This window comes from Mesoplodon densirostris, chromosome 2 (assembly GCF_025265405.1).
Source record: "Mesoplodon densirostris isolate mMesDen1 chromosome 2, mMesDen1 primary haplotype, whole genome shotgun sequence".
Taxonomy (NCBI): domain Eukaryota; kingdom Metazoa; phylum Chordata; class Mammalia; order Artiodactyla; family Ziphiidae; genus Mesoplodon; species Mesoplodon densirostris.
Window position 1 is genome coordinate 156,640,091 of NC_082662.1, and position 18,904 is coordinate 156,658,994.

At 37.9% G+C, this 18,904-nt stretch overlaps 1 protein-coding gene across 5 annotated transcripts in view; it reads right to left on the bottom strand.

Moving 5' to 3' along the window:
* The window catches only part of RASAL2 (RAS protein activator like 2), a 381,568-nt gene that overhangs the window by 154,554 nt on the left and 208,110 nt on the right, over positions 1-18,904 (bottom strand). For all 5 annotated transcript variants that reach the window (XM_060091210.1, XM_060091208.1, XM_060091209.1 and 2 more), the window contains exon 3: positions 17,274-17,400. In XM_060091210.1, the coding sequence (XP_059947193.1) occupies positions 17,274-17,400 (127 nt within the window). The remainder of the gene's footprint in view (positions 1-17,273; positions 17,401-18,904) is intronic.

The window sequence follows — 18,904 nt, forward strand, 5'->3', positions numbered from 1 at the left end:
AAGAGAGAAAAGAGAGACAAGGTCTCACAGCTGCTTGTCAGTAATTTAAGTCATTTTAAAATAAGAAATAGCCAATCAGTAATTGCGATTTGTACAAAGGGATGGGGAAGCACCATAATAAACTGGATTTTGAGTCATACATATTTGGGTTTGAATTTTGGTTCTGCCATTCATTTGGCATCAGTATTCTTGTCTATAAAATGAGGATAATAACAGCGTCTGTTTCATAGGACTACTGCCAGGAGTAGATGACAGAATGCATAGCCAGTCCTTAGCATGGTCACTATTTCATCATCATTGTGTCTATCTGGCCACACTTCTTGTTTCTTCATATTCATAACTATTTATTTTTATTCTAAAAATATAAAGAGATAAAACTGATAGAGCAATCAGTGATACTAAGAAACAGGAAGAATCAGAGATTCACACTTAAAATAGCCAGTTCATGGTATTGTATCCAAAAAACATGATAGGTGGTGAGATAAAGTCTACACAGCATACTTATTCAAGAATTTATTGAATTTATCAAAAAAAAAAAAAAAACCCTATTGCAGCAGTCTGCAACCCAGAAGAGGGCCCTTAGTAGACATCAAATCTGTTTGCTGTTTAAACCATCCAGTCTATGGTATCCTATTATAGCAGCAGGAACTAAGCCAAGTACTATATAAGAATGTATTATTTAGGCATAAATACAACAGAGCAGTTAAATTCATTGCTAAGTTTGGGAAAGCTTATGGAAATTTTAGTATAATTCTAATTTATTAACCGTAGAAACACATTTAGTTATAAAAGCTCATCTTTATCAATAACCCTATGCTATATCACTGACATTAAACATTACTAGAAGAGGCCACATTTTCTGCTCATTCCTATTTTGCATGTGGTTTCTTTTTTGGGAGGCTTACCTACCACTGTGGAACTTTCTAGCTTTGAGCAGCTACTCCAAGGCTATTTTTATCTAATTGTTTTGTGCACTGCAGATGATATTCTGCTTTTAAATATATTTTTCTCTCTCTTATTGTCAGTCACTCCCAATGTATTATTTCACAGGCTCCCTCCCAAGCTCATCTGGTTCCTAATACACACATCTGAATACTTCCCTACAGTTCCTACTTTTAGAAATTAATTACAAAAGGTTTGTTTAAATATGTTTTTGACTCTTTGATGGCACTACTTTGATTAAAGTAAAAGGAAAAAAACCCAAAGGGCTCTAAGATATAAAAAAATGAACTGAGGGCTTCCCTGGTGGCGCAGTGGTTGAGAGTCCACCTGCCAATGCAGGGGACGCGGGTTCGTGCCCTGGTCCGGGAGGATCCCACGTGCCACGGAGCGGCTGGGCCGGTGAGCCATGGCCAATGAGCCTGCGCATCCGGAGCCTGTGCTCCGCAACGGGAGAGGCCACAACAGTGAGAGGCCCGTGTACCGCAAAAAAAAAAAAAAATGAACTGACATAAAATAATAAACTTTATTACCAGTTCTCTTTCTACTTCAGTCTCTTTCACTTCCTTCCTATCCCAAGAATTTATCTTCTTTTTACTCTTTTCTACCTTGAATTTTTCCTGTTATTCTCTACTCTGTAGTTAGAAATAACTTGGCAAACACAGACAAAATAAAAATTACTTTGTAAGCAAAGGAAAAAAATGAAATGGGTGGGAAGTTCCTGTTGTGATATATTAACTATCAGTTGAAATGGGAAAAAGTTAACGTGCAAATTTCTGAAGACAACAGGAAAGTAAATAGGCTGTACCTTTCAGAGAAAAGAAAGTAGTTAGAACAATCCAGCAGACACAACAGCTTTATGAGAAACCTGGCAGCTTCCTTTCTTAAGTATTGTTACTATAGAAATTAGATGGCAGGGGAGTGCCAAGAGGGTCATAACAAAACACGCTTCATCCCTGGAGGCAGCTCCAGTCTGTTTTGGATACAAACTCAACTAGATTTTCCACCTCTCTGATTTACAAATCCTTCTGTTTGAAATATAAACTAAAAAGGCTTCAGTAAATAGCTGAGCCAATCCTGCTCCCTCCCCCCACAAAAAAAAAAGAACAGGAGGAGGGGGTGGGAAGGGCTGGGGAGAGGGAGACACTGCTGGTGCAAGTAAAGTAAGCAATGTTTAGATAATTTTGCTCAACTTATCTGAATCATATATTTTTCCTTTTTGGAAAGTTTCTATAGCAGCCAAGGGCCTAGATCAAGTCTCAAAAATAAATCTCAAGATGCACTATAAACAACTCCACTCCCATCCTTCTACCTCAAGTTACATAACAGAATGGTGAATTATGACTGTACTTTAGAAGAAAGGAATTTGCCAAACTGTGCAAGTAAAAATGGAAAAAACAAATGAGTAAAGTCATGAGATACAGAGACAGGATGCTTCCTAAGATGCCATACCTGAAATTTCTTTATTGGGTTGGTTTAAACCTGTCCAAGCAAAATGAGAAACATAACACTTCTATAATCTCACTGGTTGCATGAGTCAGAGAGGATTGAAGTTTGTCTCAAATCAAAATTTATGTTGTTGGTCATGCATTCTTCTTTCAAATCATGATAAACATCTCCTCAGATAAGGAAGCTGAGGCTGACGGTTAAAAATGATGAGAAGAGGGGATTTCCCTGGTGGTCCAGTGGTTAAGACTTCGCCTTCCAATGCGGGGAGTGTGAGTTCGATACCTGTTTGGGGAGCTAAGACACCATAGGCCTTGGGGCCAAAAAACCGAAACATAAACCAGAAGCAATATTGTAACAAATTCAATAAAGACTTTAAAAATGGTCCACTTCAAGGGAGGGGGTATCTGTGTGTGTATGGCTGATTCATTTTGTTGTCCAGTGGAGGCTAACACAACATTGTAAAGCAACCACACCCCAATAAAAATTAATTAAAAAAAAAAGGTCCAGGGCCTCCCTGATGGCGCAGTGGTTGGGAGTCCGCCTGCCAATGCAGGGGACACAGGTTCATGCCCCAGTCCGGGAGGATCCCACATGCCGCTGAGCAGCTGGGCCCGTGAGCCATGGCCGCTGGGCCTGCGCATCTGGAGCCTGTGCTCCGCAACAGGAGAGGCCACGACAGTGAGAGGCCCGTGTACCACAGAAAAAAAATAATAATTAAAAAAAAAAAGTCCACATCACACACACACAAAAATCTTAAAAAAAAAAAAAAAATGATGAGAAGAGATGGAATTGGAATCCAGTTAGGGCAACTTCAAAGCTTGTGCCATTTCCACTGCCTCACAACTGCCTCTGATAAAGGCAATCCTTTCAGAGATAATGGAGAGTTCCAGTCACAGGTATGAACTTTCTTTCCTAAAGCAGTAAGCTTCCTACCTGTGAGATAACTGCTAAATCTGCTCCTGTGATTTTGATAGACTAATTAATCTCTTAACCGAAACGCCAACAATAGCACACACGTGTATGCTATCAACTTGAAATGCAGCAGAAAGGATAAAAAGATCATTTTCTATTATTAAAAGAACATATTTTATCTTACCATTCTGTATAGGAACCAGAAAATATTTAATAAAAGCTATTTACTACCAACAAAATCTTTTTAAAAAAAAGCACAGATGCTGTGCTCACTAACACAACTATGGTTACAATATTAACCAGCAGCACAATCTAAGAGTTCAGATCTGACATTTGCAACCAGGTACACTCGACGCTATGACTAGTTAACTTGGACAATGGCGCATACCAACTTTGCATTTATCAGAACCAACAGCTGTGACTGTATAACTGTTTATAGTCCCTGTGGCCGCATAATGATACTAATTCTCTAATTTTGTTCCTAAACTATTTCTCTGAAGTGGATGTGGTTTTCCCTGCAGAGGATGGGGGTGGAGGGGAAATACTTCCCACACCTAAGATTACTTTTCACTTTGAAGTGCCTCACCTGAAAAAGTCAAGCAAAGTTTTCTCTAGTGTGTCAGTCATTTGCTCAACAATCACTCACTCACTCAACCTGCAACCATGCACAAAACAACCTGCTAGTTGCCATGGCGACACCAAAATGAAGATAGTGTTGTCAACTAAGAGGTTCCAATCTAGTAAAGAAGATACACACCGACAACTTGTTAAAAGCGTAAGGACATACATTCATTATTAGAGGTAAAAAAGGAGCTGTTTATCAGAGATAAATGCTGTGAATTCGGATGAGTGGAATAAAAGAAACAACTGCCAAGAGATGATATCTAATTGGGCTTCAGGACAAATGGGACTATCATAGATGAGGGTGGTGGAGTGAGAGAACATAGCAAGATAATCCAGGCTGATGGCCCAATGTGAGCAGAAGCCCAGGTATGAGAATGCCTGGGAAACCTGAAGCAGTCCTATGACCTGGACCCAGAATATCTGTGGTGGGTAAAGAAAGAGGAAGTTAGAGAGCCAAGTCTGGGTCAGAATCCAGAGGACCTGTAGTGTTATTGCAAATCTGGATTTCATCCTATAGATAATGGAGATCCGGCAAAAGTGTTTAAAGAAATAAAGTAATATGATTCAATAGTGATTTTAAGAAGATTAATGCCAAAAAAGCAGTGAAAGGAGTAACATGAAGGAAGAAGATAGAACCAAGCAGAGATAGATGGGTAGTTATTAAGACATCTAGGTAGAAACAAATGAGTAATGTAAGGTTAGAAGGACTAGAAGGATGGTGGTCATTTTAACAGGAACAGCAATCACATGAGAACAACAGGCTGTGGGGGAAGGAGGGGATAAAGAAGGGAACTACACAAAGAGAATGGCTTCCGTTTTGAACATTCCAGTAGAGATGTTCAGATGACCAACTGGGAATTCAGGTCTGGAACTGAGAAATTAAAGCCAGAAATAGGGACTTAAAAGTTATTGGCACCAAGATGATATCTGGAAACATGAAAACAGGTGAAGTCGTCTACAGAGAAAGGACAAAGCAAGCGAAGAAGGGTAAGGACAAGACCTTTAGATACCTGCACTTACAAAGAGGGAAACAGTCAAGAAGGTACAGCGAGGGAGAAACACAACCAAGAGAAAAAAAGTTACAGAAGTCAAGAAAGGAGAGCTCTAAAGAGGGGAGGGAAGTCAACAAACTCTGAAGAGAGTTGGAAGGTGAAGAGGACAGCAGTTATGGAACTTATCACATCTCTGAGACTGCTAGAAATTTCAGTGGCAGATGAAATCAGGTTTCAAGGTACAGAAAAATATGATTAGGTAGTGAGCACAAATAAACTGCTTTTTAGAAAAGGTTGATGAAGAACTGAGCTAGTCCTAAAGTGTCCTAGCTTCTAGTCAGTTCTAGGACCAGATAATATACTAAAAATTAGAATGTGACAGTTACTGGAGAAGGATGTTAAGTGAATCAGTGAAAGAGCAGAACCAGGAATGACTCAAGTGTGCTATTTTGATTTTAACTTATCTAGCTTCTAAAATAGAGTAAATTTTATGAATTAAATACTTATAATAAAGTGGGAGGAAGCTGGCTTTAGTCATAAAAGCATTAATCTATGTTGCTTATCACCTCAAGTCTAAGAAGACATTACAACTAGTATTGAACAAGCATGGAAACTTGCTTTAGTTATTGTCATCATTTATTTGCTTAGATTTCTATGTCCTTATTGTCAATTTGATCCCAAATTCGTTTCCTGTTGTTTCAATTAATTCAGTTATATCAATTTGGTCTTCTTGGAGACGTCTTCATGGCAGTTTTCTGACTGCTCCAGTCTGAACTGGCTGTCATCACTCTGTGGCTGCTACTGAGCTATGTAACTGGGTTCACTTTGCACTCTCCGTCTCTCCCCTGAACTGGATCTCCTATCCTATATCCCACATCCTGCTCGTTCGTGGTTAACAATGTATCCCATTAGCTTCAGGAGAAATGATGTGTAGGAGGTAATTTTTTTAAACTGGTATGTCTGAAAATGTCTTTATTTTATCCTCATGTGCAATTCATGACTTACAGCTAAACACAGAATTCTATATTGAAATAATCTTCCTTCAGAAGATTGAAGGCATTCCTCATTGTTTTCTAGCTTCTGAAACTGCTGATAGAAGTCTGAAGCCATTCTGATTTCTGATCCTTAGTTTGTAATCTGTTTTTCCTTTTTAGGCAGTTTGTAAAACGGCCTCTCTGTCATCAGAGACAAACTGAAATTTCCCGAAAATGTGCCTTGTCATAGGCACTTAGTAATTCCTTTCAATCTGGAGCCTCATATCCTTCAGTTGTGGGAATTTTCTTAAATTATTTTTCTAGTGATTTCCTCCCCTTGTTTTTCTTTTTCTGGAACTCATTGTTTTGACTTCCTAAACTGATACTCTAATTATTTTATCTTTTTTTCCCTCTACTTTCTGGGATATTTCCTCATTGTCATCTAACACTTCTATTGAGTTTTATTTCTGTTACAATTTTTTTTAATACACAGCAGCATTTTGGCTTTGTGTAACATTCAGTTCTTGTCTCACATATGTAATATTTTCTCTCTCTGAAGATAATTATAATTTTTTTTAAAGTTTTCTATTCCCTGCATACCTCTGTTCCTCCAAGTTTCTTTTTCCTTTTGTTTTTTATTTGTTTTGGATTTTTTCTTTCAAGCTAGAGGCTTTCCCTCTGATGACTACTAGCTTTGGGAATGTCAGTGTCCTTAGGTCTTTCCTCTTGGGCTGGTTAAATATCCCCATGGCACTGATCTCCTGCCTGGAGGGTAAAAGGCAAGTGAGGGAGACAGTTGGAGGGGTCTCATCATTCAGTATGCAGGTATTCATTTTATTCCCTTGCATTTGGTAAAGTGCCCTGTGCTCTCAACTTTGCCTGGTATAACCCAGTCCAGAGACCCTTGAGTTTTCTCCCCCAGAGAATTAACCTACGGCCTTCCATTAGGGTAGAGATGGGGGCAGGAAGAGCAACGATTCAGTGGTCTGGGGGAGAGGAGAAGACTGAGGGATCTACTACTATGTGTTCCTGCTGCCATCGATTCCTGAGCTATTTGAAGATTCTGCGGTAAAAATCTGGTTGGTTCTTGGCTTTCTTCATTGCTAGATTAAGATTTGGCTTTCTCAGGTCAGCTAGGACATTTACCACACTCCATTTGCTTTCCAGCTTTCAATTTATTATTATGTATTATTGTTTTTTGTGGTTGTTTTCTTCTTTGTCATTCTCCTTATCCTTGAAGGATCATGTCTTTAAAAGAATATCCCTTTACTATAGTTGTAGTGGGGTTTCTGTGAGGAATACAAATTATATGCTTATGTTCAATCCACCATTTTTCTCTTCAGAAGTCCAGGCTGAATCAAAAACCATTCCTGATGCCACTCATTACTATTCCCACCCAATTCTCCAACTATCATAGTGGTTTACTAAGGTTAATATTGCCTTAGGACTGGTCGAGAGAGGTCCCTCACCTGGGCATCACATTTTAGAGGGCTCTACTTGGTTGGTGTTTTGGGGCACCAACCCCAACAGAGCTTGAATGTATCAGCCAGGATGTCCACATGCCTGTTTGTAGGGTCTCTCATGACATGGGACCAAATTTGAAAATTCTAGCCTGACCTTCCAGACTGTTATAAAAGTATACAGTCAAAGTTGAAGAATAGAATGTATTTTATTTAAGTTAAAAAAAAAGTTTGTTAGACTAACTTAAATATTAAGATATGATACAGCTTCTAAACTTAGCAAGTAGCTGGTCCACAGTTAAACACTGACTTCCTTCATGATTTCTCCTTCCCCATGTCTTCTGGATTTACAGCAACCCTGACAGTAGCCTATACAAATGACTTAACTGAATCAGAAAAGGAATTTTTTATTTAAGACACCTTACTGCCATCTGCTGGACATTTTAAAAAATAAGGACAAACCAACAATGAGAATTAGATGACATGTACCCCTAGTTGCTGGGCAACACATAATTTGCACAACCAGATGGGAAGCACTGCCTTGGAATTACCTTTCACAAAACTGAACTAATCTGTACTCTTCCATGATGAGGGTGGGACGGAAGATAAAAGAGCAAATCAGGAATCTAAACATCCACTTATAACTTAGAAGAGACTGTGGTCTGATACCTTGACTTAGAACCAGTTTCCTCAGTTAAGAAATGATTTAGCTGTTAATCTAAATCTAGCTCATAGGAGTGAAATTTTAAAAATGGCTTTAGGACCAACAGGCTGGGAGCCACTGAATGAGGCAGGGCCTGGCAGCCTTCTGGGCTAAGGGCCAGCCCTGCCTATCAGCCCACCCATCGTAGTCAGCTCCAACACAACAGAAGGGCCCATGGAGCCCACACAGGGGACACCTCTAGAGTACATAGCTCTGGTGACCAGAGGGGAGTGTCCCATTGGGCTTCATAGGATGTCTCCTACATAAGGCCACTTACCCAAAATTGGGAAATGTAACTGACCTACCTAATATAGAGAAAGAGAATTAGGCAAAACAAGGAGATAGAAGATGTTCCAAAGGAACAAGACAAAAATCCCAGAAGAAAAACTAAGCAAAGAAGACATAAGCGATCTAACCAATAAAGAGTTCAAGGTAATGATCATAAACATGCTCAATGAACTTGGGACAAGAATGGATGAACACAGTGAAGTGCTTAACAAAGAGTTAGAAGATACAAAGAAGAACCAAACAGAGCTGAAGACTACAGTAAATGAAATAAAAAATATACTAGAAGGAATCAAAAGTAGATTAGATGATACAGAGGAACAGCTCAGTGAACTGAACGACAGAGTAGTGGAAATCACCCAAGCTGAACAAAAAAGAATTTAAAAAAATAAGGATAGTTTTTAAGATACCTCTGAGACAACATCAAGCATACTAACATTCACATTATAGGGGTACCAAAAGGAGAAGAAAGAGAGAGTGGGGGACAGAGAACTTATTTGAGGAAATAATAGCTGAAAACTTCCCTAACCTGGGAAAGGAAACAAATATCCAAGCCCAGGAAGCACAGAGAGTCCCAAACAAGTGAACCCAAAGAGATCTACAACAAGACACATTATAATTAAAAGGGCAAAAATTAAAGGTAACAAGAGAATTTTAAAAGCAGCAAGAGAAAAGCAACTAGTTATGTACAAAGGAACAACCATTAGACCAGTGGTCCCCAACCTTTTTGGCACTAGGGACTGGTTCTGTGGAAGACAATTTTTGTATGGATTGGGGAGTGGTAGTTCAGGTGGTAATGTGAGCGATGCGGGGGATGGTTCAGGCAGTAATGTGAGCGATGGGGAGCCATGGGGAGCAGCAGATGAAGCTTCGCTTGCTCGCCCGCTGCTCACCTCCTGCTGTGCAGCCCGGTTCCTAACAGGCCAGGACCGGTATCGGTCTGTGGCCTGGGGATTGGGGACACCTGCATTAGACTATTAGCTGACTTTTCAGCAAGAACTTTGCAGGCCAGAAGGGAGTGGCATGATATATTCAAAGTGATGGAAAAAAAACCCCTACAAATAAGAATCCTCTACTTGGCAAGGTTATCATTCAGATTTAAAGGAGAGATAAAGAGTTTTACAAAAAAGCAAAAGCCAAAAGAGTTCATCATCATTAAACTGGCCTTACAAAAAATGTTTCAAAGACTTTACTAAGGGGAAAAGAAAAGATGACAATTAGAAATACGAAAATTACAAAAAGAAAAAATCTTATTTGTAAAGGCAGAAATACAGTAAAGGTAGTAAATCACCACTTACAAAGTTGGTAGGAAGGTTACAAGACAAAAGTAGTAAAATCATCTATATCTACAATAAGTAGTTAAGGGATAGACAAAACAAAAGATGTAAAATATGATGTCACAAACATTAAATGTCAGGGGGTGGTGTTAAATGTAGGGTGGTTAAAATGTGTTCGAACTTAAGAGATCATCAACTTAATCTTCCTGCAGCATAAAGAGGGGGCTATAGAATATGTCCCACCTCCTTTCATGCAAGACACATCCTTCTATTAAGGACCTTAACCCTCTATTTACTTTACCATGTTGCACCATGTGATGGTTTTGCCCACCTTCACCATTTGACTGTTGGTAAAAAAAAGTATATTTTACTGTTTTCCACAAAGTTTGAATCCTGTTTTATCTCTGATTATAATTAACACTTGTTTCTGCAAGATTAGCAAAATGATGACAATTGATGAAGTTCTGTAATGGGCACATGGATGTGTATTGCGTTATTCAACTTTGTGTCTGAAAATTCTCATAATAAAAAGCTAAAAATTAAAAAAAGAGAGACTGTCAACTTAAAATAATCACATATAGACAGGTTGTTACATATGAACTTCATGGTAACTACAAACCAAAAATATATAATAGATACACACCAAAACGAGAGAAAGGAATCCAAACAAAACACTAAATTCTATGAGAAGAAAGCCAGGGTATCAATACTTACATCAGAAGAAATACACTTTAAGACAAAGACTGTAACAAGAGACAAAGAAGACATTACATAAAGATAAAGGGATCAATCCAATAAGAAGACGTAACACTTGTAAATACATATGCATCCAACACAGGAGCACCTAAATACATAAAGCAAATATTAGCAAACATTAAAGGGAAAAATGACAGTAAGACAATCATCGTAGGAGACTTTAATACCCCACTTACCTCAGTGGATAAATCATCCAGACAGATAATCAATAAGGAAACACTGGCCTTAAATAACACATTAACAATTTGAATGTAATAGATATATACATAGAATAGTCCATCCAAAAGCAGCAGAATACACACTCCTTTCAAGTGCACAAGAAACATTCTCTGAGATAGATCACATCCTAGGACACAAACAAATATATTTAAGATATTTTATATTTAAGAAGACTGAAATCATATCAAGCATGTTTTCCAAACACAACAGTATGAGACTAGAAATCAACCACAAGAAAAAAAATGCAAAAAACACAAACATATGGAGGCTAAGCAATATGTTACTAAACAATCAATGGATCACTGAAGAAATCAAAGAGTCAAAAAATACCTGGAGACAAATGAAATGAAAACACAATGATCCAAAATCTACGGGATGCAGCAGAAGCAGTTCTAAGAGGGAAGTTTACAGTGATAAAAGCCTACCTCAAGAAACAAGAAAAATCTCAAATAAATAAGCTAGCCTTACATTGAAAACAACTAGGAAAAAAGAAAGAACAAGAAAAACCCAAAGACTGGAGAAAGAAAGAAATCATAAAGATCAGAATAGAAATACAAGGAGAGGGGCTTCCCTGGTGGCGCAGTGGTTGAGAGTCTGCCTGCCAATGTAGGGGACACGGGTTCGAGCCCTGGTCTGGGAAGATCCCACATGCCACGGAGCAACTGGGCCCGTGAGCCACAACTACTGAGCCTGTGCGTCTGGAACCTGTGCTCCGCAACAAGAGAGGCCACGACAGTGAGAGGCCCGTGCACCGCGATGAAGAGTGGCCCCCACTTGCCACAACTAGAGAAAGCCCTTGCACGGAAACGAAGACCCAACACAGCCAAAAATAAATAAATAAATTTATAAAAAAAAAAAAAAGAAAGAAATACAAGGAGACTAAAAAAAAAAAAGAAAAAAAAGATCAATGAAACTAAGAGAAGGTTCTTGGAAAAGATAAACAAAAGTTGATAAACCTTTAGCCAGACTCATAAAAAATATGAATAAAAAGAGAGGTACCAAACAGATGAAATCAGCAATGAAAGAAGTTATGATTGACCACACAGAAATACAATAGACCATGAGATTACTATGAACAATTATATGCCAATGAAATGGACAACCTAGAAGAAATGAACAAATTCCTAGAAATGTACAATCTCCCAAGACTGAATCAGGAAGAAACAGAAAATATGAACATACTGATTACCAGGAAGGAAACTGAATCCATAATTTTTAAAAAACTACCAACAAACAAATGTCCAGGGCCAGAGGGCTTCACAAGTGAATTCTACCAAACATTTAGAGTTAACACCTTTCTTAAACTATTCCCAAAAATTGAAGAGAAAGGAATGCTTCTGAACACATTCTACAAGGCCACCATTGCCCTGATAATAAAATCAGATAGACACGACCAAAAAAAAAAAAAAAAAAAAGATTACAGGACAATATCACTGATGAACATAACATGCAAAAATCCTCAGCAAATATTAGCAATCCAAATTCAACAATACAATAAAAGGATTATATGCCACGATGAAGTGGGATTTATCCCAGAGAAGCAAGGATAGTTCAATACCTGCATGTCAGTCAATGTGATACACCACATTAACAAACTCAAAATAAAAAGTATACAGTCACCTCAACAGATGCAGGAAAAAGCTCTAACAAAATTCAACATCCATTTATGATAGAAACTCTCAACATGGTGGGTATAAAGAGAACATACCTCAACATAATAAAGGCCATATATGACAAACCCAGAACCAATATCATACAAGACAGTGAAAAGCTGAAAGCATTTCCTCTAAGATCAGGAACAAGACAAGGATGCCCACTCAGTCCACTTTTATTCAACACAGTACTTGAAGTCCCAGCCACAGCAGGCAAGAAAAAAAGAAATGAAAGGAATCCAAACTGGAAATGAAGAAGTAAAACAGTCACTGCTTGTAGATGGCATGATACTGTATATAGAAAATCCTAAAGATGCCACCAGAAAAAACTATTAGAACTAATAAATGAATTTGGTAAAGTTGCAGACTACAAAATTAACATAAGAAATCTGATGCATTTCTATACATTAATAACAAACTATCAGAAAGAGGCATTAAGAAAACAATCCCATTTACAATTGTATCAAAAAGAATAAAATACCTAGGAATTAATCTAACTAAGGATTAAAAGACTTGTAGTCAGAAAACTATAAGATAATGCTGAAAGAAATTAAAGACAACATGGACAAATGAAAAGATATACCGTGCTCACAGGTGGGAAGAATTATCTTTTTAAAATGACCATAGGGCTTCCCTGGTGGCACAGTGGTTGAGAATCTGCCTGCTAATGCAGGGGACACGGGTTCGAGCCCTGGTCTGGGAGAAAGCATGCACTTATGAGTGTTTGCACTTTCTAATTAAACCAGCTTTATGATCACGTTTCTGACATCACCTGCAAACAAGGTTCTTGCTCACTTCAGGCTCTGACTTTGCTTTGCCCATTTGGGCATCAAAGCATTAACTTTACTGGAATGTCAAAGAAGCACAACAACCAGACTGGACAAGGTTCTCAATTCACCTTTGTGCTATCCCCCAGCCAGGCAGCAGAAAACATGCAGTAGTAGAGAAACATTTTTTCCTCTATAAATGTATGCGTCACAAAAATGTTGTCCACTGTTCAGCTTTCACTTTTCCTCTATTTAACAGTGTTCTTGAAAGGTGTCCAGTGGCTTTTAAAAAAGAGTTGAATTCATGTAGGTTATATTTACATTGAAAATGAATATTTACTCGTTCTAGTTCATGTGGTCAATTTATATACCTCCCTGTATTGTTTGTATGCAAAGACCCTACCATCTGAAGAAGTAATTTCCTTTTGAAAATTCAGTAAATCATGCTTTTGTATGGTTTCAATTTGAAAAATCTTTTTTATGAATAAATTAAAATCTGGATATTGTTACCAGGGGAAAATAGTTTTTTCTAGGTTTTCTAAATTTGGAAATGGGTGCTTCAGGCCAGATGTTCATATGCCTTAAGAAAACATCTCATTTTCAATGGAAAAGAATTTGCTGTATCAAAATCTGTGTCAAATGCCAGGGTAAATATAAATTTTTTGTATTTTGGGTAATCTGTAAGCTGCTGAATGCAAGAGACTGAGAACTAGCAAGTGAGAAGTACATTCTGGGCTTAACCACTCCCCACTCTGCCTCTTCACACATACTTTTTTCTTCTAAGTTCTTGACATTTATTAGGTTTCCCATCACTATGAACTTGCTCATGTTGAACAATGTGTGAGGCAGAAATAGAGGCCTTCCCATCCTTTTTACACTCATGTTTTTTCACCAGTTTGAAATCTCTGAAGGACAGTAAATTGGCAGCCACTAACAAAAGTTCTTCACAGATCCTTTATATTCACAGGGCTCTTTTCTTTTATGAATTTTCTGAGGTAGAATAAAAGGTGCATGTTTTTCATGAGTGAGCATTTCTCCATAGCTGACTGCCTCACACCTGAAATCAAAATGTATGCCATGGTTTTACATCTGCAAAAACTGATCTGTCCTCCTTGGGGTTCCTCTACTGGTGAGGAACAAAGAGCATGCAGAGCTTGCAAAGGGAAAGAACCCTGCAAAAACAGAAGGGCTTCCCCACACACTTGACTTACTTATTTGGAAACAAAATTCTATATCTTCTTTCTCTTTCTCTGGTCCATCCTTTACTAATGCATCCTCATCTTCCTAACCTCTAAATGTTCCAGGGCTTAGTCTTAAGCTTTTCTCTTCTACCTAAATACACTTCCCTTGATGATCTCACTCAATCTCATGGCTTCAAACACCATCCATTTGCTAAAAGCCTGAATCTGTATCTCCGGTCTGTACTTCTCCCTTAATTTCCAGACTCACTTATTTCTATCTGTGTATCTAATAAGATTCTCAAACTTAAGATGTCCAAACTGAGCTCCTGGTCAGTCCCACTTTCAAACTTGCTTCTCCCAGTCTTCCTTATTCTAAAAAATTTCATTCTTCCGGCTGCTCTAGCCAGAATTCTTCACTCTTCTGTTTCTCACTTCCCACATCCAATCCAACCAGCGAACTGGCTTGTTGGCTCCACCTTCAGATACAATCTGGTCACTTCTCAGCCCTTCCACTAATACCATTATGGCCCAAGTTCTACCATGTCTTGTATAGATTATTGCAGTAGCACCCTAATTAGTTTCTAAACTCCCATTCTTGCTTCCCTAGTCTCAGTATAGATGTCAGTGGCTTCCCACCTCCCAGAGTGAAAGCCAAAGCTCCTACGATGACCTACAAAACCTTTATGATCTGCTTGCCAAAGAGCTCAGTGATATCATCTCCAACTACTCTCGTCCTCATTCATTCCATTCCAGTCTCATTGGCTTCTATGCTGTTCCTGGAACACTCTTAGCATATTCCTACTTTATACTAGCTATTCCCGAGTGAAACCCCTCACTCACAGGTATCCACATGCATTATACCCACACTTTTATCAAATTTTTAGTCACATGTCACTCAACAGTGGGGCATTCCTTGGTCACCTTAGCTAAAATTATACTTCCCTGACACTTCCTATCCCTGATCCCTACTTTATTTTTTTCTCTGTACTTATCACCTTCTAGCACAGTATATATTTTACTTATTACTCTTGCTTATTGCTTGTCACTACTCAAGAGAATGTAAGCTCCACCAAGGGAGAGGTTTATGTCTATTTTTTTTTCACTGCTATATCTCAAGTTCCCAAAACAGCATTTGGCACATAGTTCGCACTCAATAATTATTTGCCACATAAATGAATGTTTTTAAAAAATAAAAATCAATAAAAGCCACACAATATACAACAATAATAGCATATACTGTGAATAGGCATCAATAATCTATCTTTCTAACTAAGTAAGAATTTTCTAAAGGCAGAAATCTTATCTCTATCTCTTTTCATTCTTAGGGACTGGCATAAAAGGTTACATATATAGCAATTGCTCAATTAAATAGCTGATAGCAGGAAATTTTGCCTCAAGACAAATCACTGAGAAATAAAAACAGAACAACAGAATAATTATCTAATTCAACACTAGATTGGCATGTAAGGAAGAATGACTCTAAAAGTAGTCCTTTTCTCTCTAATATTTATGGGCCGTAGCTCCTAATGCTAGTTTAGGACATCCACTCCAAAAATGATCATGGACTGCCATGAGTCAAGATGGCTGCCAGACTTGTCAAGGACAGAAGGTGGAGGATTGGCTCTGGACTACACATCTTGGCCACCTCATCTTAGTTTGTCTTTCGGACCTGTACCTGGAATGTTGGAGACATTTAACAATTTACTAAGTATTTCTCTCCTATAAAATCATAATAATTATTCAGACTACAATTACACTTCCTCAAAAATCAGCTGACTTTTGTGGATCAAAGTGTGAATAGTCAAAGGACCCTAGAGAAGTGGCAAAGAGAGTCATCAACATAACATTACAAATAATGACAGCAAAGGAGTTGAAAGAAGGTGACTCTGAGCTAGTCCAATTCACATAGAACTTGTATGTGAAACACTAACAGGCTAAAAAATGGTTACATCCAGGAAGGTTTGCAATATAATTTAAGCCCACACCTAAACTGGTTTCAACACATGCTAAAGAAGTACAATGGATGAGAGGAAAATTTGATTTTTCCAAGTATGACCCCTTGGAGAAAAGTGTTTGCTAACCTGACTATGTCTAGAAAAGTGATAAATGTCACAGGATAAAAAGAGAACTAAAGGATTCAAATTCTGACTAAGAATCTGAGCTCCATTTAGAAAATGAAAGGAGATGAAGGAAAAGGCAAAAACAAACAAAAAAACCAAAACCCTGATTTTCAAAAATACAACAAAATCACAAAATTATCCATACTAACAAACATAGGGACAATAAATGATTCTGTTTTATCTGCCTACTAAATGTCTAGGTTCACTAAGCAAAGAATACCACAATGCAAAACACCAAAGCAACTCCTACTTTTCAAATTCTTTCATTATTTTACTTAATCTTAATTATGTTCACTTAAAATTACCTGACTGGTCTAATTATTTAAATATCCACTGGTAAGCATGCAAAACACCAAACAGAATCATTTGGTAGGAAACAGGGAAAGAGCAGCTTTGATATTGACATTAATTCCTTTAGTATATAATAACTCAAGTGGGGTTTTCTGATGTATCCCTTCTGTCACCCACTCCAACCACAGTCCTGAATATAATTTACATGGGCCATATAAAATTAGCGCAGCTAAACTAGCTTAATCTGACATTACATTATACAAGACAACATCAGGAGCTGTGTGAACAGGGCACAAACCATTCAATACTAAGTTTCCAACCAAAACTGGCTCCCCAGTGAATCTCAGTGCTTCAGTAAGATCACCTAATGTTCTTTCAAAATTTAAAGCCAAGCAGTAAAATCAGAGACAACGTATCATCCGGCTTGCCCAGGAGTTTACAGCAACTAACTAGCGCTCAGATAAATTTTCTCTCTGTAAAATAACTTTGCTGCCACTTCGTTATAAAGAATAAAACTTTCTAATGATCTCTAATTCTTGGTTAACATACTATATTTTAAAGTACTTACTTAACAGTAAATGAAGGATGTTTTGTTTTATTGTAACACTCAATAACAAGTCCATAAATTACCGGATAAAAACGAGGAATTTCTTTCCTTTTACATTAGCTTACCCAGTTTAGTGGCGCCCTCTGGTGGGTACTCAGGAAACTGTCCCTCGGAAGGGACACTGACAGTTCTCCTCAGGCATCGCCCTTTGGTGGAATCTGTCTGCTGCTCCTGTCCTCCCTCTACAGGTATCTAGTAAACCAAAAAAGAGATGAAACTTAATAGTGCCATAACTACCTTCTGATTGAATAACGTTTTTAGTTGATGAAGTAGGAGTGTGTAATCATCAGAGCAAAACAGAAGAAATGTAGAAATAATGTATGCACAAAGGCTAAAGTTATTACCAACCCTTTTTCAGGAATCTTTTCTTTAAAAAGAAAACTGAAAGATCAGGAAAGGTGAGTATGCAAATTAACTTACATGAAGTATGTACAAATCACATCCAGTTGTGTAAATGCTTAGGGAGCTCAGAAAACAAAACACCCACACAAATAAGATTCTTTTACATCAGAAACTGGTTCACAAGTCCCATTCCTGCCCAATCGTCAATAAGGTAAATGGAAATAAAAGTTGACCAGAAAGATTTCACTCCAAAATTCTCTTAAAGGAAGGTTTTGTTAGATAAAAGTAGTAAAATCAACCAAATTTTCTCCAAGTTTAAAAAAAGTAAGCACTTAGAGATAGTTAATGAAATACTATACTACCTATACACGTTTTTAGAGTATAGATAGTAATTGATACACAAAATGGCATATTTTATTCCACAAATGAGATTAGTTTTTGAAATCCTAAAAAACACTTCTTCTGGCATAACTTTTTTTCTGTTTGTACATGTGGAATAAGAACTATGTATGGTACAAAAGATCTCTAATTCCGTTAACTATTTTACAATTTACACACTGGTTTATCACTGTAGAGTAATGGGACGGCTCTAAGTTGCTTTTTTTTTTTTTTCAATTTCGGTAATTCTAAAAGACCAAGTCATCTTACTTTGGGGGTAGAGGGCAAAGACTTTTCACAATGAGATTTTATTAGTAACCTCTATCAGAATTAAGAATAGTATTTGTAACATCTTAAATAGTTTGGCAAAATATGTCAGGAATTATGTTACCAAGGCAGTTGCCCGGGAATCATACCTCCCCTCCTCCCTCAAATGGAAACTAACTGCCCTTATCTGAGTTTCATGCTCAATTACAAAAGGAGGAAGCTGCAAACAGAAAAACAAGACCTGGTTAGAGCCAACTGGGCCCAAGATAGCAGAAAACCTGATCTCCAGTGCACCTTGAGCCTCTCTGTACCTTCACTGTAATACATTAGAATGCTGAATGACACAACTATGAGCACCATGACAACTGGAGTTGCCATGACAACTGGAAAAGTCCATACAAGGACTGAAAAGGGGTGTTCCCTCAGTTCTGGGTCCAAACCACAGCCTTGTTCTCAGATATCTTATGAATACTCCTTCTCTTTACTCAATTCTTTCCCTTTTACCTGGACCCTTCTATATATATGGTGTCTCAGCCCAAATCAGGTTGAGAAGTTGATTTGTGAACTAAATTCCCACACTCCTCCATTCTTTGGCCAGTTTCATTATTTGCTGTGTGAATCTGAGTGGAAAAAGAACCTCTCTGGCTGAGAGAGCCTAGGCTAGGGCCCTGGTGTGGGTCCAGGCAACCAATTCAGTAACAATTAATCA